The 24,178-nt window shown below is 33.5% G+C and overlaps 1 protein-coding gene across 1 annotated transcript; it reads left to right on the top strand.

Annotated features, from left to right (window-relative positions):
* Nucleotides 1-425: 425 nt before the first annotated feature.
* LOC130946934 (agamous-like MADS-box protein MADS9) lies at nt 426-23,258 on the top strand. The gene is made up of 7 exons (XM_057875838.1): nt 426-613; nt 754-820; nt 1,349-1,410; nt 1,502-1,601; nt 3,258-3,287; nt 3,392-3,436; nt 23,121-23,258. The coding sequence occupies exons 1-7, from the start codon at nt 426-428 to the stop codon at nt 23,256-23,258; spliced, it is 630 nt and encodes a 209-aa protein (XP_057731821.1).
* Nucleotides 23,259-24,178: the final 920 nt, after the last annotated feature.

Below are 24,178 nucleotides of genomic sequence, written 5' to 3'. Positions count from 1 at the left end.
AAACCTCTTCTATTGAAATAATTCACGATTAAACTTATTTGAATTAGTAAATTAACATGAGAATTGTTTTTCTTTTAGAAACCCACTTAAGTAGTCAATTCCTTTGCTTACAAATATATATCTCTACTCTGCGTTGAAGTGACCACGAGATTGTGACAATAGACCGATGGTTACTTTGGTGCGGCAACTAACTAAGAAAGCCAAATCAAATATCAATTAGAATATAATCAATCTACTTTGCTTGTCTTTGTCATCGTCCACTGTGCTACGAAGAAAGTTCTTTATCCGCATACCCGATATGGCAAGTTAGCTATACCTATGTTATTGCTCTTATATATCCCTGATGTGAGTATATACAAGCAACAACCTCATTAATTTGGAGACACGAAAAACAAAGGAGAAAGAAGCTAGAAAAGAAGATTGAGATGGGAAGGGGTAAGATAGAGATCAAGAGGATCGAGAACTCAAGCAACAGGCAAGTCACCTACTCAAAGAGAAAGAATGGGATCCTGAAGAAGGCAAAGGAAATCACTGTTCTATGTGATGCTCAGGTTTCCCTAATCATCTTTGCTGCTTCTGGGAAGATGCATGACTATATCAGCCCTTCCACCACGTAAGGGTTTCTAGTTTCTTCTTCTTTGTATCACTCTTTGGCAAAGGGATCAAAACTGCAACAAAATAACATCTTTTTGATCTTAAAACTTACCTCTTTCTCTCCCCATTTATGGTTTCGCATCTTTTTTTTCGGTTAAGGTTAATTGACATCCTGGAGAGATACCACAAGACCTCTGGTAAGAGACTCTGGGATGCCAAGCATGAGGTTGGTTCTGGTCTGTTGTTTTCTTTCTTTGTTGATTTAATGTGTTGTTATCTCTCACTTTTTTTTGTAACTTCCGAAGACATATCTGTTTTGGTGTTGCTTTGTCCAAAATAAAATGACATGATATTTTGCTAAAAATGTGCTAGAGAGCATGAACTAGGAATTTTATGTGTAGATCTACATTTAGGATCTATCTTTGTCTAATTATAATACAATTTTTTTTATTGAAAAAAATAAACAGGAACAACAAGAAATGTAAGTTCTATGAACAGATCTGGCAATAAAATATTATTTCACATGCTTCTTTTTCTTTACAAAAGAATGAAAGAGTTGAATATATAAGAATTTAAGATTTTAACCTTAAAATCAGCATTCACAGTGAGATCTACTAGTAAATACTAAATAGTAATTGGCTAATAACTCTCTCTTTGGAGGATTTCTAGTTACTCTATTATTTTTCTCTTGTTTTGACAGTGAAAAATTTATTGTTGGATTTTTAAAATTAATGTTTTTTGTTGAACTCACCAGAACCTAAACAGTGAAATAGAAAGAATTAAGAAAGAGAATGACGGCATGCAAATTGAACTCAGGTATACAACTCTAATAGAGCTTAATATTCAAGAATTTTTACACTTTAGTCTCTCATTTGATCTCTTTACCCCACTAATGAATGCATTTCAGGCACTTGAAAGGGGAGGATATCAACTCACTTAACTACAAGGAGCTGATGGGCTTAGAGGAAGCCTTAGAAAATGGTCTCCAAAGTGTCCGAGAAAAACAGGCATAAAACTTCGTATTTCAAATTTTTAAGATTTTTTTTTCATTTACTTTTAGTTGAAGTATCTTATAACAATAACAACAACAATAACTCAAGTCTTTTTAACAATTATTTATTTGAACAAGTTTAACTACTTTTATCTTTTTTTTTTCCGTAAAAAAGATGGTGAAATTATAACATTAAAAAAAGTTATGTGATATATATAATTAAATAAATGGTGCAAAGTTTAATTTCTAAAATTGTGATCACTTATAAAAATTTGTTGACTTTTAAAAATGACTAACTTCATTCCTAAATTCATAAATTGTGAATCTTAACTCATCCCTAATTTAAAATGCTACTATAAAATGTTAAAATGTCAGCATGATATTCATAAATAAAAAATGGTATGGTTAATATTTTAATATGATTAAATTAGTGTCATAAATTAGTTAATTATATTTATTTTGTTTACTTAGTTTTTAATTAATGTAGAGACTAAAATAATAAATATTAAATAAGATAAATTTTGACTATTTTTTTTATTTCTCTAATATTACTCTTAATTAATTTGAAATACCTATTTAATTATAATAAAGTCTTAGACACGTCATACTGATGGAGATGCATACAATTCGAGATGTTATAATATAACACTTTATATTAGTATCATATGAATGACAGTTGAATTAGAAAAAAAAATAAAGATTCACTATTTATAAATTTAAAGATCAATTTGGTTGTTTTTAAAAGTCAATGACTATTTTGACAATCATTAAAATTTTCAATTACAAAACTAAGTATTACTTCTATAATTAAATTGAATAATTTATCTATAATAGCCACTATATATATAATTAAAATTATATACATGATCCTAAGTTATTATGTTGTAGCATAAGATGCATGGTTATTTTGGAATAGGATTCGAAAGGAAATCTAGACACCAAAATATTTTAATTTTCTTTATTATTAATAATGTAACGTAGTATATAATAATAACGATATAACTTTTAATTTCGTAAATATAAAAGATAGATTTTTGTAAAATCATATAAAAATATATAATTGGATTTTGTAAAACATTTTAATTAAACTAGATCTAAATGAGTGCATAAAATGTTAAATGTAAAGACATATAGAGCTTGTTTTGGTGAATTTTTACGAAAAGATATTTTTTGAGTTATTTTTTTTAAAGATCTTATGGAAAAGTAAAAGTAATTTTATGTTTGGATATCTCATGCAAAAAAATTTTTTTATCTATCAATTATGTTTGAGTATAACAATATAAAAATATTTTTTTGTTTATTTATTACATGAAAAATATTTTTTTTAAAGAAAAAATATCTTTTAAAAAAAGATGTAAATTACATCTTTTTAAAAAAGATGTTTTTATTTTTTTTAGTATTTTTACTTTTATTACTAAAATTTGTCAAATACAGTAAAAAATTAAAAAAAATCTTTTTTTATTAAAATTTTTTTTTTATCAAAATAATGACACCAAACAAACACATATGACTTTTAATTAATAAAATATGTGTGTGCTTTCAATAAAACTGTAATTTATAGTCTTTTTCACGTTCATATGTAGTATCTAGTGTGCATGGTAAACAAAAGGCCCAAAACCAACAAGCAATATCGTTGATAAAAGAAACTTTTGTATTTCTTATTTCTTTGCAGATGGAAGTGTACAGGATGTTCAGGAGAAATGTATGTGCATCAACGAACTCTCTTTTATTTGTTTTATTTGTTTACAAGTTGCAAAAGGAACTATTAACTTCAATTTTTCTGCACATATTGCTGACCATCATCAGGACAAGATCTTGGAGGAGGAAAACAGGGAACTTAATTTTATCCTGGTACCACCTTGATACTTTACGTACTCACTGTTTAATTAACATATTCAATATTTTGCCCCATATCAAAGGATTCCAATCTCACCTTTTTTAAGAATAAACTATCAAAATAATAGTTAAAATTTTATATTATTGACAAAAATAATTTTAAAAAATACAAACAACAAATAAATTGTTAAAAGATTTAAAAATGAAACAAAAAAATTACATATTAAATATATATTCTAAATGTAAATTTTAGAGATTATATTTTGATACAATAAAGTCGCTAAAAAATTATATGGACAAAACAACTTTTAATGATTTAAAAATGCGATAAAATAACTAATAAATATTATATTTTTTACAAGTGACAAAAAAATTATTGTTTTTAATAAACGACTTATTCATTTCATCCGAATTTTTGTGGTAAAATTTGAATAAATATTTAAAAAATATACACAAAAAAATTCGGAGCAAAATTTAATCTCTAAATTTTTCTTTTTATTTTTGAAAAAAAATAGTGATTCTCAATAAAAAAAATCTTTTAAAAAATTCAGTTGACATAAAATTACCAACTTCTAAGAATAAAAAGAACTTGTTTTTTTAATAAGTTATACAAAAATTGAATCACAATATAATTTCTAAAGTTTTTTTTAAAATATATATTTAATATTTTTTATTTTTGTCATATTTTTAAATTTTTTAAAAATTTATTGTTGTTAACATTTTTTAGTGTTATTTTTGTCAACAATGTAAACTTTTGAAAATTATTTTAATAGTTTACTCTTAAAAAAATAAAATATTTCATTCCTAAAATTTAAAAATTTTATCTTTAAGTGATTTTTTTAGAAAAATTTCTATTGTGAATTACTAGAAATTAAATTTTATTCCTAAATTTTTTATGCACCTTTCAAATATTTATTCAAATATTGTTACAAAAATTTTGATCTAAAATCGATAAATTCTTGCTAAATACAAAAGTTCTTTTGTCACTTATAAAAAAATAATATTTATTGATTATTTTTTATCGCATTTTCAAATCATTTAAAGGCTTATTTGTCGTTCGTATTTTTAAAAGTTATTTTTCTCAACGATATAAATTTTTTGAATACTATTTTAATTGTTTATCCTATTTTATAATATGTTAATGTATCTTTTTTCTCATTGAAGTTTTTAAAAAATTTCAAAAATCATAAATCCTATATTCTAATTATAAAACTATGAATGCAACACAATAAATACTTGATACAACTATAAAATAAAAAAAATACTACATAATCAATAAAATTTATTATTTTTTATTAAAAAAACTAAATTTTTAACCCTAAACACTAAATTTTAAATTTTAATAGTATAAAACTAAAATATTGACTAAAATTAATAAAAAAAATTAGCTCCTAACATTTCTATAAAAATATATTTGTTATCTTTTAATTTGCTTAATTCCTATTATAATAATATCACTTGAAATAAATGTTTTGGCAATACAGTATATGATATATTGGCTCTCAAAGTTAAGAATGTAAATCAAAATAATCCTTAAAGATTTTGTTTTTTCCGTATCAAAAGCGTTCATAATTAATGTTAAAAAAATTGATTTCAAAACTACCTTTTTATCAAATATTTAAAGTAAACAATGATTTCAAAGTTATCTTTCTATCAAATATTTGACTCAAATACCGTCAACCCAGAATATATTTATATATTACTAACCTTTCTCATGCTTCATCAAATTCCAATTGACTCCTTTCTCTCCAAATTAAAATTGTAGAATCAAAATCACCACCATTATTATTATTATTATTATTATTATTATTATTATTATTATTATTATTATTATTATTTCTCCCATTCTTATTAGCTTCCACCCTTACCAGTCACCACCCTTCCAAACTAGTCCTTTATCTTATGCCTTTCCCATTAAAACCACCAATATTGTAGTGAATTACTCTTCCCTCCCCAGCAATGCGGAAGAGAACCTTCCTGGCTGAAAAATCCGTCCCTTTAAGTATCCGTTCCTTGACATGGGTCATAGGTAAGCTTGGATTTGTCGGGAAACAATTAAATACAACCTCAATTCCTCGCTGAGAATCAATATTAATTACAGAAAAATAAATTTCATAAAAACAAAACTATGTGTTGATAGTATTGTATAGATAAGAGTGTAGTATATGTATTCAAATACAATACCAACGTTAACAGTTCCTATATATAAAGATAAATAGTAGTATTCCAATTCTCATAATCATTGATATTTATATTAAAAAATTCATATGATTTAGATTGAGTTGGCAAACATTGTATTGGTATATATTTTGGAAAGTTCACAAAAAATTTACATCTGGTCTTTTCTTTCTCCGGTTTGAAATGGTTCAAAATCTCGTATTTGTGCAGTTAGTATTTTTGCATTGCAAAGATTTCAGCCTTTTTATTTGTCAAGCCATATATTATAGAGTAAACTGAGCCGTGCTATGTCACAATGTTTGAAACAAACGAAACAAGCAAATATGCAACTAGTATATGATAAATAAAATTTATTACTTTTTATTAATATTTAGTCGATATTTTATATCATAATTTATTAAATTCTAAATTATAAATATTAGTTAACTTTAATAATATAAAAATAAAATATTAATTAATATTAATAAAAATATTAATTTTTTATTATTTCTTTTAATGAATATTCAATTTTAGTAACTGTCATTTCCATACTGATTTTTAGTTATATTAAAAAATATACTATAAATCTCAAATATATATATATATATATATATATATATATATATATATATATATATATATGATATTATTTTTTCTAATAATTTCCCCTAAATTTAAATAACTATCAATTATATATATTGTTTATTAACAAGTATTGTTTATTATATGCTATTAGAAATGTAACACTATCATAATAATAATAATAATAATAATAATAATAATAATAATAATAATAATAATAATAATAATGATAATAATAATAATAGTTATTAAAGAATAAAAATTATCACTGACTATCCTACTTATTCGGATCCAAAATATCAAGTGCAAAACAAATTTTGAATGATGACATATCCTATTTAACATTATTGGGTTTCTCATACACAATGAAAATTTTCTCATTAAAAAAAATAGAAGACGAGTTTTGTTTTGAGATGATTGCTAATCTATGATTTCATTTTATTTCTGCTATATAATTTTATACCATTAGTGTTTAAAAATTAAAATTACTTATATTTAAAATAAACTTTAAGAAAAAAAGTTGACTAACATTAATTTAAATAAAGGATAAAAATAAAGAAAAATATTAGTTATCTAACATACACATTTAATGAAAAATTAGAAGAAAAAATAGAATAAAAATATATAATATATTGAATATTATATTCAAACATTTTATTTTTAAATTGAAAAATTATATATGTATGTATGTATGTATATAAAGATGTTTGAGGTATTTGAATTTGTCTCTTTGCTCTACACATTATGTTTGCATCCTTTTTTAAAAAATATATAAAAAAATTGACCATATTAGATTTACACTAAAATCAGCTATCAAATTTAACTATTAGTATAGAATATACATTAAAACATAAAATACACATTAAAAATAATTAAATTATACATATATTTATATACAAATTTATAATGACTAATTTTAATATGATTTGAATTAATTACATATATAAAATACTTGTTTTCAAACATTTAAATCAATAAAGAATTTACTTAATGTAATGCTTATGGAAAATAATTTTGAGAAACCTAATTATTTTATTTGTAGTCCAAAAAGAAATTACTTTTGTTTCTAAAAACTAAAAAGTCGTTTAGGTTTGATGTCTGAATATTAATAGTAATCATTGGTAATACATAACAGGGAGCTAAGTATATGATACATGACAATAAAAAGAAAACTTAAGTACTTTTTTCGTCTCTAAGATTTTAGTTTAAAATTAAAATTGTCCCCAACTTTTTTTCTTTATTAAAATCATCCTCAATGTTACAAAACATTATAATATTATTTTTTTGTCCATTAATAATATTGTTCGGACAATTTTGCTTTTAAACAAAAATTAAAAAAACCATATCCTTAATATACACCAGATCTGGTTCCTCCAGATTCGTCCCCCCTTTTCACGCTACACTCTTTCACTTCCATTCGATGCAGAGAAGATCAAGCCTGTTCACTATTAGAGCGGTCATGGCCTAGAAGATTGACAGCAAAGATGGCGTAGCCCCAAATGGCGAAGTTAATGCAGATCTTTTGGAAGAGTCAACCGGTATCGGAGCCGTATCCGTGGGTCATATGGGAGGAAGCTCTGGGAGGTACAGCACTCCTCCTCGGGCATGTGGCCCCAGAAGTTAGGGGTACCTTTGCTTTCTCTACAGCCATTGTTGTTTGCCTCAATTATCGAGTCACTTCAATTAAGAAGAATGCCGAGGCAGTAGGTGGCGGTGGGTCTCTTCTCCTCTGCTTCCTCCTCTTCCTCACATGGATCTCCTTCACCATCCACCATTCCTCTTCTTTCTCCTCCGTTTGCATCCAACACTTTTCGTCGCCACTAATGGAATTAGCCTGCAACGCCGATAGAGATGGGAAGAAAAGAAATCAAATTAGAAGGAGAAGGGAAAGGAGAGATCAACAGGGAGAGGGTCTGCTGATGATTGGATTTTTGATGGTATAGAATTTCACAAATGAATTCTCATTGCAAGTATAGTTTCTAAACCAATCACTAATCCTTTCATACAAAAAGTTGTTTGTCACTAAAACAAACCCCTAAAATTTATAAACTGAAGTATTCAAACCTCGGGTCGTTCTCCCTAGGAATTGTAATGAAGTGTCTTGTTATTGGTTGTGAATTATATTTGGGGTTTTTAAGCTTTTGGACAAGAAATATAAATGGCAAAGAAAATAAACTAACAACTAACAAAGCTCTTGGCAAGATATGAGAACTAGAAGTCCTATCCTAGTTATCCTTCTCAATTGTGATGAGAATTGTTTATTGCTACCACTTAGTTAACCCTTACTAAAGAAAGGAAAGTCAAGTGGATGAATTGACTTGAGCCACAAGTCCTAGCCAACTCCCAAAGAAAGACTAGCTTTAGTGCACTCCAAACCAATTAGCAATCTCTCCAATTATCAATCAACAAAGGAATTAGATAACTCAAGTGTCACTAATTACTCTACCTAGGCCAAGAGTAACAAAATCTACACTAAAACTAAAAGAGACATTTCAACAAACACATAAAGTGCAATAGAAGTAATCATTATTAAATGCAAGAATTAAAGGAATCTACAACTACAAAAACAAGAGATCAACAATAGAAAAGTAAAGAAGACACATTTAGTATGAATTACCTCTTATTGAATTGGAAGAATGTAGAAGGAACAATACTAGATCTACAACAAAATATAAGAACAACATAAAGGAAATTACAACAAAAGAGTGGAAGAAGAATGAATGTAACTACAAGGAATTGAGATGTAGAAGTAGAAGAAAGCAAAGATTAAAATCTAGATCTAAGAACCAAACCTACTCCTAATCCTAGAGAGAAGTGAGAGCTTCTCTCTCTAGAAACTAACTCTAACTACTAAACTAAACTAATGGTTAAAAGTTTGTAAAAGTATGTTAAGTATATCAAGTATGTTGATTCCCCTTCAAACCTTGGCTTAAATAGCATCAGAAATTAGTTGGATTGGGCCCACAAGGCTTTAGAATTCGCTGGCCACGTGTTGCATTAAGTGGGTCATGTGCCACCATCGGCGCGTCCGCGTACCGTGCGTGTGCGCGCCCCTATGCGCAATGCAACTATGGCAAATCTTATATCGTTTCGAAGCCCCGGATGTTAGCTTTCTAACCCAACTGGAACCGCATCATTTGGACCTCTGTAGCTCAAGTTATGGTCATTTAAGTGCAAAGAGGTCGACTTGACAGCTTTCCAGTTCTTTCATTTCTTCATGAGTTCTCCAACTTTTCATGCTTCTTTCTTCATTCCCTTGATCCAATCTTTGCCTCCTAAACCTTAAATCACTTAACAAACATATCAAGGCATCTAATGGAATCAAGGAGAATTAGATTTAGCTATTTTAAGACCTAAAAAACATGTTTTCACTCTTAAGCATAATTAAAGGAGAAGTTATAAAACCATGCTATTTCATTGAATAAATGTGGGTAAAAGGTGATAAAATCCCCAAAAATCAATACAAGATAAACCCTACAAATGGGGTTTATCAACCTCCCCACACTTAAACCAAGCATGTCCTCATGCTTAATCCAAGAGAGAAACAAAGGGTATCAACATTTATTCAATGCAAATAACCTAAATGTATCTATCTATGTGAATGCAACTAAATGCAAAATGATTCTATCTACTTGGTTAAAAATAAATCAATCCTCCAAGAGCATGTATGAACAAGTAGGGCCAAGATCATATAACGATTCATGAATCCTGCCAACTCGAATATCAAAATGAAGTTCAAGTAGACTTGCAAGAAGAACGCTCATGAAAGCCGGGAATCAAGGAATTGAGCGTCGAACCCTCACCGGAAGTGTTTGCACTCTAGTCGCTCAAGTGTGTAGGGTCAATTCTCTCAATTCTCCCCTAATCATGCTTTCTAAAATTTGTTTTTCATCTAACAATCAACAATTATTTCATGCATGCATACAATTATCATGAGGTCTTTCCTTTAGGTTGTAATGGGGCTAGGGTCAAGGTAGGATCATATATGGCTAGTGGACTAGGATTTGAATCTTCGATTAACCTAGACTTTCCCACATAACCTATATAATGACCTAATACAATTAAGTACTAATCTAACTACCCATTCCTCACTTTTTCACATACTCATGCATTTTCTTTTCATTTCACAACACTTATGCATTGATTCTTATTGAGCTTCACTTTGGGGAATTTTGTCCCCTTTTATTATCTTTCTTCCTTTTTCTTTCTTTTTGTATATACATTTTTTTCTTTTCTTTTTTTTTCTTTTTCTTTTTCACTTTTATTTCTTTTTTCTTTTCATTTTTTTCTTTTTCTTTCAAACTATACACAAGAACATCAATGCATAATGTCTATACATTTAATCAATACATGAGTATGTACCCAATTCTCCAATATTTCCAATAAAAATACAAAACTACCTTTTTATTCACCCAATGTCCCAAGGTTCCCACACTTGAATGATACTCACATACACTAGCCTAAGCTAATCAAAGATCCAAATTAAGGACATTTATTGTTTTTCGCTTTAAGGCTTGTAATGTGCTAAATTAAGAACAAAGTGGGTTAAGCGTAGGCTCAAAGTTGGCTAACAAAGGAAGATGAAAGGTAAGGCCATTTGGGTAAGTGAGCTAATGAAATGATGGCCTCAATCATATAAATGCATGAATACACAAAATAATGGACATAAAGAATCAAACAAAGCAAGGATTACAATCATAGAAAGAGAATAATGCACACAAGAAGGGAAAATAAGTGGTTATAAGATGTAACCACACCATTAGGCTCAAATCTCACAAGCTTGTGTTCTTAGCTCAAAACATGATCCACAATATATATAATTCAAGCAAGTTCTATGAAAAGTTTTCACTCAAATCAATTGGTGTGCTCTATAGATAGAAATCTTGAAAAATTTCATTATTTGACTAAGCTTATTTTGTATATATATGCAAAACAAAGAAAATGCAAGTAAAAATGCTAAAATCCTAGAATGAAATGCAATTCTTAGCTCAAAACATGATCCACAATATATATAATTCAAGCAAGTTCTATGAAAAGTTTTCACCAAGAGACAAACTGTGTACCTGCGGTTAACTTGGTCAAATAACTAGTATGTTATTTCCTAGATTTTAGCCAAACCTCTGTTCCCTCCTCTCTTCCTTTTTTTTGAAGAACATAAACATCATTTTTTTAATTTATATGGTTGCTAATTTTAGATTTGAAGTTGCGATTGATGATTGTTGAATTTTTGTTAAATCTGAAATTTCTAAAGATTTATTTTGTAGATTTTGTTATTGATTTTTGTGGTTGTTGTTGCTGCTGAATTTGCTATTGTGAATTTGTTGAATTTGTTATTTGCTGAATTTGGTTGTTGCTGTTGCTGAAGGAGAGAAGAAGAATTGGAATTTTTTGGGTGGAGAAGGGGGAGGAAGGGGGAATTTGAAGAGAGTAGGAGGAAATGAATGGGGAAGGAAGAGACATCGGGAGTGGGGGTGGGGTGGGGGAGGGGTGTTTTTGTTTTTGTTTATTATTTTTATTAATTGTTAAGGGTAATTTGGTCAAAAAATTAAAATTGAGGTAGAAAAGAACGATTTTATAACGTTTTATAACGTTGAGGATGATTTTAATAAGAAAAAAAGGTCGGGGACGATTTTGATTTTGACCCAAGACCTTAGGGACGAAAAAAGTACTTAACCCTAAAACAAATAATTAACAAACGAATTATAATGTACCCCACACACACACACATATATATACTAAAAACAAAAAGAGTCCTAAAACAGAAAATGAGACATATGTTCAACAATAAAAGAATAAATGTCAAAGAAGCTCATCTAACAAATTTTATAATTGTGTTCATGCAATTATGAAACCATATAAAGGGAGCAAGAAGCTCCCTCAGGTACATTACACACTTATAACCCTCATGTATACTTCTTAGATCCATTCTGACTTGAGCATCGGAGTGTCTTTGTAGGTACCACTCACCACCGCTCTAAAAGTCTGATCACGTCATCACTAAGACCGGCGAGTCCCTGATCCTTCCCTCAACTCGTACCAATGAAGTCTCATACATTGACACCATCTGTGGAAACTGGCAAGCCTTGGCAGAATGACGGACAAACTCAATGAGAGTTCTCAAACCACCACCACGAACCAAACCTGCTAAATTCCCTAACCACTCATGAACCGCAGAACCATGGTTACCCCTCCCCCTCCCCCTCCCCATGGGAGGATAACCAGCATCGTCCACATGCAGCCAACCAATAACCAATAACCACGAGTGGATGAACGCTGATATGGCAAACCCAGGACAATTGACGGCTTGGGAGAGCAAGCGTACCAGATTATCCAAGAGCTACACCTGCGAGTATAGAGTTCGGAAGGCTAGGTCACCTCTAAAGCACGGTACCAACCGAAATGTACAAGCAAAACAATCTCCTAGACCATTTTACAGAGAGACACAAGGCATGAGAGATCGCCAAATCAATAACACGACAGGCACCGGAAACATAGTAGGTCCTGAGAAGCCAAACGTCATCACAACAATGACGAAAGGATATATCAGAGAGATCCCAAGCGAAGAAAGAGCGAACACGTGATCATGGGAGCTACCCCATTCACTAAGAGAATCCTAAAGGCCAAGCTACCAAAAGGCTTTGACAAAACAACTAACATGAAGTACGATGGCACCAAGGATCCATAGGAACACCTAACGGCCTTCGAGATCAGGATGAACCTAGAAGGGGCGGCCGACAAAGTGCGGTGCAGGACTTTCATGGTAACCCTAACCAGCCCATCAATTAAGTGGTTCAATACCATCCCAAATGGCTTCGTGTCCTGTTTCGACAACATCTGCAAGAAATTCATGGCACAATTTACCACCAAGATTGCAAAAGCAAAGCACCCAATCAGCCTACTTAGAGTCACATAACGATTAGACAAACCCACAAGGAAGTACTTCGACAAGTTTAACGACGTGTGCCTGACGATCGATGGGCTAACAGACTCCGTGGCCAGAGTATGCCTAACCAATGGGCTCATGAATGAATATTTCCGGAAATACCTCACGACCAAACCGGTCTGGACTATGGATGAAATCTAGAATATCATGAGGGAGTACATAAACGACGAAGAGGCAAGTCATGTCATGGCAGGCAATAAGCGGCACCACGGTAACCCGGCACCTCGACATAACCCAACACCCAAAGAAACCCCAAAGGAGCATAAAACTACCGCGCCCAACTAGCCTCCCAAAGTGGGAAAATTCACGAACTACACTTCCTACTGGCCCGATCATGGAGAGCTACCATCAGATAGTAGAGAGGGGTGTCCTCCCAAATGCCAGACAATTAAAAGAAAAAATAGGCGGCAGCAAAGGCCTGTATTGCGACTACCATAGAGGATACGAACACAAGACTTAAGACTTTTTCAACTTCAAAGACGCCCTAGAACAAGTCATTCGACACGGCAAACTCTCTGAGTTTGCTAAAATTATTTAAGACCACAAAAAGGTTGAAAGAGAGAGGTCACCAGAGCGGGAAGGATGAAATCCCAGAATGGTGAAACCGGCGCACCGTGAAAGCCCAGAAACCGACCCAAATAATAGTAAATGTTATCAACGAGAAAGATGCATCTGAAAAATCCAAATCCGTATTGAAAAAGGATATTCGGGTGCTATTCGTAATGAACAAAGATGAACTCCCTTCCTTCTGACAATGATGACGTTCTCCCTGACGATTGCCAAAATGGCACTTCGGCGGAAGATGCCCTCTTCGTCATCTCTGCCATAGTTGGAACCGGGTTAGTAAAACGCATACTGGTAAACATTGGAGCCAATTTCAATATCCTCTTTAGAGGAGCCTTTGACAAGCTAGGACTCCGAAACAAAAACCTACAAAGTCACTATAACAGAATAACCGGACTTAAAGACATCTTTCTCAAGCCAGACGATTCTATAGTACTACCAGCCACCATCAGAACCAAAAGCCAAAAGAAGACTATACTCTCTAAGTTCGCATTTCTTAAGGACTCCATGACTTACAACATCATCCTGGGAAGAAAGACAATCAATGACCTATCCGCCGCCATATTCACTAAGTTCCTAATCATGAAGTTCCAAGTGGATAACGGAACCATAGGAACCATACACAGTGATAGGGAAGTCCTAGTGGAATGCGACAACACCAGCTTAGCTCTCTGGAAACAGCCATGGATGCATGACAAGATGACCAACCCAGACCAAAACTAGAGGTAGACATGGAAAAGCTACATATAGGGCAAACCAAGGATGAGTTCACCTTCATCAACAAGAACCTACCCTTTAACTTAAAAGGCAAACCCACGGAGCTCCTTAAGGAAACATGACCTCTTCGCCTTCACTCCCGCCAACATGCTAGGGTTAGATCCAAACCTGATATCTCATTGGCTAGCCGTAGACCCAAAGGCTAAGCCAGTAAGGAAGATATCCGCTGACCGAGCAATCGAAATAAAAAAGCAAGTCAAGAGCTTACTCGAGGCTGGCTTTATTTAGGAACTCCCTTACGCGACTTGGCTGGGTTGTTGGTAAAAAAGGCAAATGGCAAATGGCAAATGTGCGTCGAACTACATGAACTTGAATAAAGCTTGCCCAAAAGACGCCTTTTCCCTGCCAAACATCGACGGACTAACAGATGCCACTCGGGACACCAATACTTCAGCTTCATGAACGCATACTCGGGGTACAACCAAATACCCACGCACAGGCCAGATAAGGAGAAAACAACATTTGTAACCCCCTGAAGGCACTTTCTGCTAAACAGTCACGCCCTTCAGATTGAAGAACACTGGGGCCACCTACCAAAGGCTTGTCACAAAAATCTTCAAAGGCCTCTCAGGAACCAAACTAGAGGTTAACATTGATGATATGCTGGCCAAAATGGAGACGGTCAAAGAGCTCATCGCTGATCTCAAAACTATATTGGGCACAATAAGGAAACACCAGATGCGCCTCAACCCGGCCAAATGTGCATTCGGAATAGAGGCCGAGATATTCTTAAGCTTCATGATCACTCAACGAAGAGTGGAAGAAAACCCAAAAAAAATGCTGGGACATCCTCGAGATGAATAGTCTCTCAAATATCAAGGACGTTCAAAGATTGACCAAACGACTTGCCGCCCTCTCACGCTTCCTCAGAGCCTCAGCTCAGAAGGCTATCCCCTTCTTCAAACTAATGAAAAAGGATATAAGTTTTAAGTGGGAACAATATTGCAATGAGGTCTTCCAACACTTCAAAAAGGTGCTAGCAGAACCCCCTGTGCTTTCAAAGCCCAAAGCATGAGAAACGTTGTACCTTTACCTATCCACAATGGAGGAAGCACTAGCAGTGGCGTTAATCCAAGAAGACGAATAGAAAACATAAGGCTTAATTTACTTCATAAGTAAAGTGCTCAAGAATGCCGAGACGCGTTATTCCAGGCTCTTGAAACTCGCCTATGCATTACTTACAGCATCTCGACGGCTGTGACAATACTTCTAAAGCCACCCCATCACGATCCGAACTGATTAGGCTATCAAGCAAGTCTTCCAAAAACTAGACTTGGCGGGGTGAATGCTTTCCTGGTCCGTGGAACCCTCCCAGTATGAAATCTGGTTCAAGCCCAGAAACGCAATCCAAGCTCAGTCCATAGTAGATTTCATCGCGGAAATGAACCTTTAGAGTGAAGCTCCCGAACTATGAAAAATCCAAGTGGATGGCTCGTCAAATAACAGCTTTGTCAGAGCAGAGATAATATTAGAGAACGAGAACGGGATCACCATCGAGCAATCAATTCGATACGACTTTCCAATTTCTAACAATCAAGCATAGTATGAAGTCTTTTTTGCTAGACTAATGTGTTAGCTAATGAAGTGGGCGCAAGAACACTGCAGTTCTATAGCGATTCCAAATAGTTAGTTCCCAAATAAACAGGGATTATCAAATACGGGACCCTCTGTTACAACAATACCTATCCAAGTTTAAGGAGCTGGTCGCCAAATTCGATGAAGTGTCTATCCGGGACATCCCTAGAGAGAGGAACAAGAGAGCCAACCTATTCTCAAAGCAAGCACCAAGTCGATCTCAGGAAACCGCTCACTAATCTAAAAAGTCATTAAAGCACCCTCCGTTGTGGCCACATCCTTGACAAACCTGACCTTGTCTAGTCAACAGTCATGGACCTTCCCGATCCTCAAGTACCTCACCAACAAGGACCTGCCCGAGGACCCAAAGAAAGTGAAACGTGTGAAGCGGGAAGCCGCGAAATAGACCATGGTAGCAGAATAGTTGTATAAATGAGGAACGTCCCAACCGCTCCTCAAGTGCATAGAACCCGACGAATTAAACTACATACTTCGTGAAATTCATGAAAGATGTTGTAGCCATCACGTCAAAGGCAAAACCCTAGCTCAGAAAGTTATCCGAGCTAGATACTTCTGTCTTACGATCATTAGGGATGCCCTCCAACTGGTCAAAAGTTGCAGGCAGTGCCAAGTGCATGTCGACCTCCACCAAGCAGCCCCTCATCAACCCAGTACGATATTGACATACCCACAATCACGGCCATTCAATGCCAAAAGGGTTTTTAGAGACAAGCTATAACCTGATTCGAAATTTCGAATATCGTGATCTCAGATAACAGGACCCAATTTCCTAACAAGCATTTCAAGAAATTCCTAGAGGAACTCGGCATCTCACAGAAGTTCAGCTCGGTAGAATACCCACAGACCAACAGCTAAGTAGAAACAGCTAACAAGATCATCCTAAAAGGACTCAAGAAAAGACTAGACAAAGCCAAAGGATTATGGGCTAACGAGCTTAGTTCAGTGCTCTGGTCATACCGAACACCATCCCAAAGCTTCACCGGGAACCCCCTTTAGGCTAACATACAGGCTAGAAGCCGTTCTTTCTGTGGAGATCGTGGAAGCCATCCCTCGGAAGACTATCAGAGGGCATGATGAAATGGCAGAACGAGTCCTCGTAGATGAGGTTAGGAGCATAGCCTACCTGTGAGAACTCGCCCTGAAATAAAGACTAAGCCTGGGGTACAACCGAGATGTCCTGAAGCGAGATTTCAAGCAAGGGGACCTCTTTTTATGACGAAATTACATTGGCTCTCCCACACTAAGAAAAGGGAAACTAACTCCTAACTGGAAAAGACTCTGCTAGGTTAAATCTGTAATCAGAAAGGGAGCCTACATACTGGAGCGGCTCAACCGCACCGAGATACCGAGGTCATGGAAAACCACGAATATTCAGTGTTATTACCTATAAACAAGTCCTTCTTAGTCACCAATTTAGGTTTTTCTTTCAGTTTCAATTTTTCATTTTGTATTTTTGTATTGATTATCAAGTTCATGTTTATTTGCTTTTCTTGGCACACTTTCCTACCCCGACACAACGAGAGATTTTAACGAGGCCCAATTCTTTAATGCAAAGCGCATTTAAAATAAAATCTCCCTTTGGAATTTTAACATTTTTACCAGAACAGATGGTACGAACAAGACAACTACCACCAGAGTCCGATCAACCCAGAGGCCAATAAAATTGATATCCAAAGAAATAAAATAAAGCATACAATCCAGCCTACCAAGAGTCTACAAAATAGTTCATTACAAAACGGCCAAGAAAGGGCACCAAAGCAGTTTCAAGTCGCCGATTAGACGGCTTACAAACATAAAAGAAATTGTTTCACCAAAAATCAACCAATTATATATGCCGAATAAATGGCTTACAAACTTTGAAAATTTTTGCATGATAAAAAATAAACACGGAATTTCTCCCAATCCTTCACTGTCCGAAAGGCCCCCATGACTGACACATCAACATCGGGAGCCAACAACCAGACCTGGGCCTTAGTAGCATCCTTGGTAGCCGAAGTGGCATTCTTAGCAATGCTGAGCGACCTCGGTCTTAAAAGACTCCACTTCAGCAAGCGTAGAAGTAGCCCCTGACTAAACCTTAGCAGCCCGCTTCCACTCCTGGGCCAGCTAAGAAAGGAGCGAGGTCTTCCACTCGGAGAGACGGAGAATCTCAAAACTGGCATCCTCGGCACTTTTCACAGCCTTCACCTAAGCGTTCTCAGCAACCTCCAGCTGCTCCTTCAACTTACCGACCTCTGCCTGAGACTGTCGGAGCTTGCCGTCAAGAAAGAGGACATGGGACAACATCGGCTCCACCTTCTGAACAATGGCCGTCGAGCGAAGAAGGGCACGATATACAGACTTTGCCTAAACGGCGACGTTGCAATCATGAATGAATCCTCAGTGCCCAATAGCAGGTGTTGATCAATAAAGGTTGGGACATCAAAACCCCCTATATATCACGGAAGCAATGGACCACTCCTCCTCTAAATTCTCCCCGCTACTCCCCTCAACCGGCTTTTTCTGCTTCCTACCAGCATCCAAAACAGTAATTTCCACGACCTCAACATCAGCACTGGCCACCTTCGCCGCAACTACCTCCTGCGAGACCGTTTACGAGTCTAGCTGAGTCACAGATCGAGGAGTCGATGGTGAAGTCGCATCACCCCCACTTCCAAAGTCATGGAGGAAAGCAACCTTCAACTTGGCAAGAGTCACCTGCCCACCAGTCATCTCAACTAAAAAACACAACCAAAATGAAAACTTGATAAGTTATAAGCTTGTAAAGACTGGAAGTAAAAGCAAAACACAATAAAAAAAACCCACCGACATAAGTACGATAATGTCCAAGAGGTTCAACGGCCTATCCCGAAATCGCTAGCAGAACATCGTCAATATCTTTATTTTCAGGAGATAGCCCCTCATAGGTAATCTTCATCAAATAAGATGAACCTGCGCCAAATTTTCAGTAGGTAGCAAATCGGTGCTCACCCTCTAAAGTCAACTAGAAAGGGTGGTGTCCCCCGAGCAGGACGGACCTTAAAATACTCCTCATTAAACTCGTGGAAGGAATCTTCAAACAAACTGAACACCTGGCGATTTGGCTGAGTTCGGGAGGACACATCACCCTTTTTATGATTTCTCTCTTTAATCGGGATATTGCACAAGAAAACTTCCACCCGGACAGGAAGCTGCAAATATTCACAAATCAACTCAAAGTCTAAATTGCTGTCCAACTATTTGGTTGCAGCTGTGACGGCTCCACCGAACATCGGTTCAAAAGGGCCTAGAAAAAGACGGAGAAAGGGAGCCACACCCACAACTTCGTGAATATGGGCTCACAAACCCACATATAGTCAACAACTAGTAGAGTCAGGGTTAATGTAGCAAACCCTTTCACCCTCCCAGGCGAGCGCCAACTCATACTGCCCCTCTGCATCACCACGTCCACACACCGCACCCTCATCCTAAAGCTTTTGAAGGTCCTCCTCTATGAGCTGGGAAGGCGTTCCCAACACATCGAAGGTCACTCAATAGAAATCATTGGGAATGCCTCTGGCCGGGTAAACGGAAACCCTAGCACCCTCTGCTCTCCACCGAACCATACTATAACTAAATGGGGGCACCACCATCTGCCTGCTCCCTAAAAAAGGAAGAACACAAAATTCTATACTAAAATCTACTAAGCACATAAAAACAACTCAAAAAACAGTGGTACCCCCTATTGTTCCTACCACTACTACACATAAATCACCCAACACATGAAAAAAGAACAAAAGTTATACAATGTACAAAATACCAAGATAAATACAAGCACCAACCTATTTTCAAAAAATGAAGGGAAATGACAAAGAAGCACGAGCACAGGAGAAATTCAACCCCAGTAGCCACCCTGAAGCGCAACAGAGAGCACTTTTTAAACAAAAGAAAGTAAGAGACGATAGAGAAAATGAAGGAGATAGAGGGGAGCAGTTATAAGTGAAAGGAAATATAGATTGAAGAAAATAGTGAGAAGCGGTTACAAGGAAAAAAAATAGAAATCCTCTGACGCGTCGAATGGAAATACGGAGGGACGTAGGGAAAAAAGGAAACAATCAAAACCTCTCTCCTCCCATTAAATGTCATTATGACACATTAGAAATCACAACCGACAACCTTACCATCAAGAAACACAACAAACAAGTGACGGGACGTCCAAGCGTTTTGAACACCCACAAATTTCCGATCTTGGCCAAAAGCACAGGGTAGCATTCCACCTTCCCACACGAGGTCCATGACCTCCGAAACCACAAAAAAATTAACTCAATCAGCAATGAGATTAAGTATGCGTACTCTCCCAGTCCCGGGGTAACTGTTCTGGACCCGGTCATCATGTCCCCAAAATGGCAAAGTAACAACCCGGTTTCCGAGGTCGAGGCTCTCTCTACGGCCCAAATTGGCCAAGAGATCGCAAATCTCTAGCTAACATTCAAATTCGAATATCTCCCTTATCTTAGCCAACAAGATAAGATGACAACACATAAAATAACAACACAAACAATATAAAGGGAGTAAGAGGCTTCCTCAGGTAAGTTACATACTCATAATCCTCATCTATACCTCTTAGATTCATTTTTACTTGAGCGTCGAAGTGTCTTTGCAAGTTTCACCCTCCGCCACTCCAAAAGTTCGATCACGAAATGATCAAGATGGGCAAAGTCTTGATTCTTCCCTCAACCTGTACCAACGAAGTTTCGTACAAAATTTAACTAGCAGCAAGAAGTTTTATGTCGATTTCATAAACTTTATGCAAATTCTGTTATTTTACTTAATAAGTATATACTTTTTTTAGGAAATAATTTTATTCGGGCACTTAAATAAAATAAAACTATTTTTAAGGAAAAGAAAAATTATTTTTACACTGATTTTTAATTAAATTTAAAAATTATTATTAAGAATTATTTTTATTTGACTCAAACTTTTATATGTTAAAGGAATTTACTTGATTTTTATTTAATTTTTATCTTTTTATTAGATTCAAAAAAATAAAGATATAATTTACAGTAATATAAATTTATTATTTTTTATCATTTATTTTAAATTATTGTATGTGTTTTTATTTTTTAGCATGTACTTAAAAAAATCTGAATAAAAAAATAATCTTTGTTTATATGAGACTTTACGAACATTCAAACAATATAACAAATCTCTACACATTTGCTCACCATCACCACCCACAGGACTATTAAAAATAAATAAAAACTATTAATCAGCTCCGCAAGCTGCCTAAAAAATGCATAGCCTCTTCTAAGCTTACTCATTTTTGTCTTTTTCTTCGTAATTGAAGCGCTATAATTGTCCTCTTCTATATAGCACAAAACAAAAGTTCACGTATAACTTAATAGCACATGAAACATTGAAGTTTTGAAAAAAGTAAATGGCACATCTCAAATTTTTTCTATATGTATTTACAAATAATAATATTAGAGAACTACTAGGTGATTAGTATTATAGCAGTATCCAACTTTTAAAAATATTATAATTGAGTAAAAATCACCTGTCTAAACACTAAATAAAATTCTTCATATTAAAAATAATTACATAATATCATTTCAACACTGACACATGTATATATTTAAATAGAAAAAATATAGGTAGATAATGAAAATATTAAATAATGTGAATAATTGATATATCAGATGTTTAATTTATTAGGTGTATGGAGGATTATTCTAATATTAAGATATAAATGGGTAACTTAAAAGTATAGTGTGTTTTTTACTTTATTAGACTAATTTTAAAATTCATTATTATTCATATTATTTATAAAAATTATTGTCTACGTAACAAAGTTCATATAAATATTAACAGTGGTTTCGAGTAAAACCCATCCCTATACCATGCAGTAATAGAGATACTACTACAAATATATTTGCAGTGTAAACTCAAACTTTGGGTAGTTAATAAATTTTGGACAGGCATTACCTTTCTGTAAATCTCTTTCACTATGTAATTCAACTATTACATTTCTGTCAATTAATTTGGCTCATTTACCTCTCGTACAGTGAAAAAGATAAAATCTCGCGCGCAATATCCTAATTCAAAAGAGTTACTATGCATTGTCAAATTAAATATACACAGTAAATTTCCTTCAAAAATTCGGTGTTCAAATAACCAAATTACTATGGATACCATATTTTATTTTCACCTTCCTTTGGTTTCAAATTTTTTTAGCCTGGCTAGACTCGGTAGGATGTGCATGCATGGCCATCTATCCACTTTTGGTGTAGAAAAGCATAGTATTTAGTTTTGTAGGTGGTGGTTATATTGTTTTTTGAAAGAGAAAGGAGGTGGTGTGCAAGTCACTGATTCCCTCATTATTCCCTCTCAGATTTTTTTTTTCTTTTATATTATTATTTGGTTGTTTCAAGGTAGGTTGTGTATGCTTGCTGGTATTGGTAACAGTGGTTGTTGCTTAAGTGGAGTGGCGGTGGCAAAAGGAAAAATTTAAGGAGCGATCAATTTTATTAAATTTTGGTAACATGTAACCAGCAAAAGAAAAATGAATAATCTTATACCAATGGATAAAATTATACACCATTAAAACATCATTGATGGTTATTTAATGGTTATAAATCACAAAAGTTACTAATTCTTAATACTCTACGGTGGCAAAAATGGTATTGGAGATGATGTGGCAGCAATAAATAAAATCACACACCATTAAAATCATCATTAATAATTACTTAATGACTACAAATCACAAAAGTTTCGAATTTTTAGTATGGTGACAAAAATGATATTGGAGATGATGTGGCAGCAATAATGATGATGGTAGTGCTGGGATTGGAAGAGGAGGTGGAATAATATTATTGAAAAATGTTACATTTAACAGTTTTTGTTGATGATTTAATTGAAGGATGGTTTTGAAGCTATTTGTAAATGCTAGGACGATTTTGCGAAAAAAATCTTGAAGATTATCTTGATTTTTATTTTAAGACTTCTTATATATCATTCTTATTAGAAGAGTAAAGAAATTAAACTTAGTTTTTTTATATTTGTTATCAGTATACACATTAATATATTTTTTTCCTGGTACCTTTGCTACATTGCTTTCAACAGCAACAACGCGTGGCAGTGATGGAAGGTGCAAGGGAGATGGACGATGGATTTGATCAGGGGGTAAGAGATTTCAATTCTCAGATGCCTTTTGCCTTTCGCGTCCAGCCTATTCAGCCAAATCTTCAAGAGAGAATGTAAATTGTGGCTTCAATACTACCGTCGAAAGAACTGTCTTGCCCACAACCTTTGAATAAAAAAGTCTAGTCCTCATAATGTTGTAGTTTTTGTAATGTTGGAGATTGTTTGCTCTGTATTTTATTTTTAATGTTTTGTATTTGAATTTTATGAGAAAGAAAGTAAAAAGATTAAAAAAAATAGAAATTAATTTTTTATTTTAACTTTTTATTTATAAAATTCAAAAAGAAAAAAATTGAAAAAAAAAAACGAAAAGAAAGGATTTTAATAGGTAGGAATGTGTTTTAATAATATTTTTGCTATGGAAATTACTCAAATAAAAACGTATAAAATATTTTTTTTAAAGATAATTTTTATTTTTTAGTAATTAAAATTCAATACATATAATTGATTAAATTATGTTATTTATGTCAAAATTAAATTAGACAAATTAATTTGACTAAAAAATTAATTAATCAAATTTTGAATCGATTGAATTAATAATATTTATAAAAAAATAATTATAATATTCTTATTATAAAAAATAATTAAAATATTTTTATTATATATATATATAAAATAAGATTTGAAATCCTTCTCTTTTATCTGTGTTATTATAAGATTAAGATTTATATATATGTTAAATTTTAATTGTTAAAAAATATTTTTTTAAAAAAAATATTTTGGATATTTTTATTTAAGTAGTGGACCCTTTTACTAATATAACTAATTCTATGTATTTATTATACCCTAACTTTGAGCACTTCATCGTACTAAAAGTTCGGGCGCTATTTACCTTTAATCCTTTAATTTAATACTATAATTATTTAATATTAAGTCTTCGTGAATACGAACCGGATTTTTATTAAGAAATCGAAAAGCCATTACTTTAAGACACATAATCACATAATTATATTCACATAATATTAAATACATAGACTTAT

The sequence above is a fragment of the Arachis stenosperma genome, chromosome 8 (assembly GCF_014773155.1).
Source record: "Arachis stenosperma cultivar V10309 chromosome 8, arast.V10309.gnm1.PFL2, whole genome shotgun sequence".
Lineage (NCBI taxonomy): Eukaryota > Viridiplantae > Streptophyta > Magnoliopsida > Fabales > Fabaceae > Arachis > Arachis stenosperma.
This window is presented reverse-complemented; position numbering and strand designations above follow the sequence as displayed.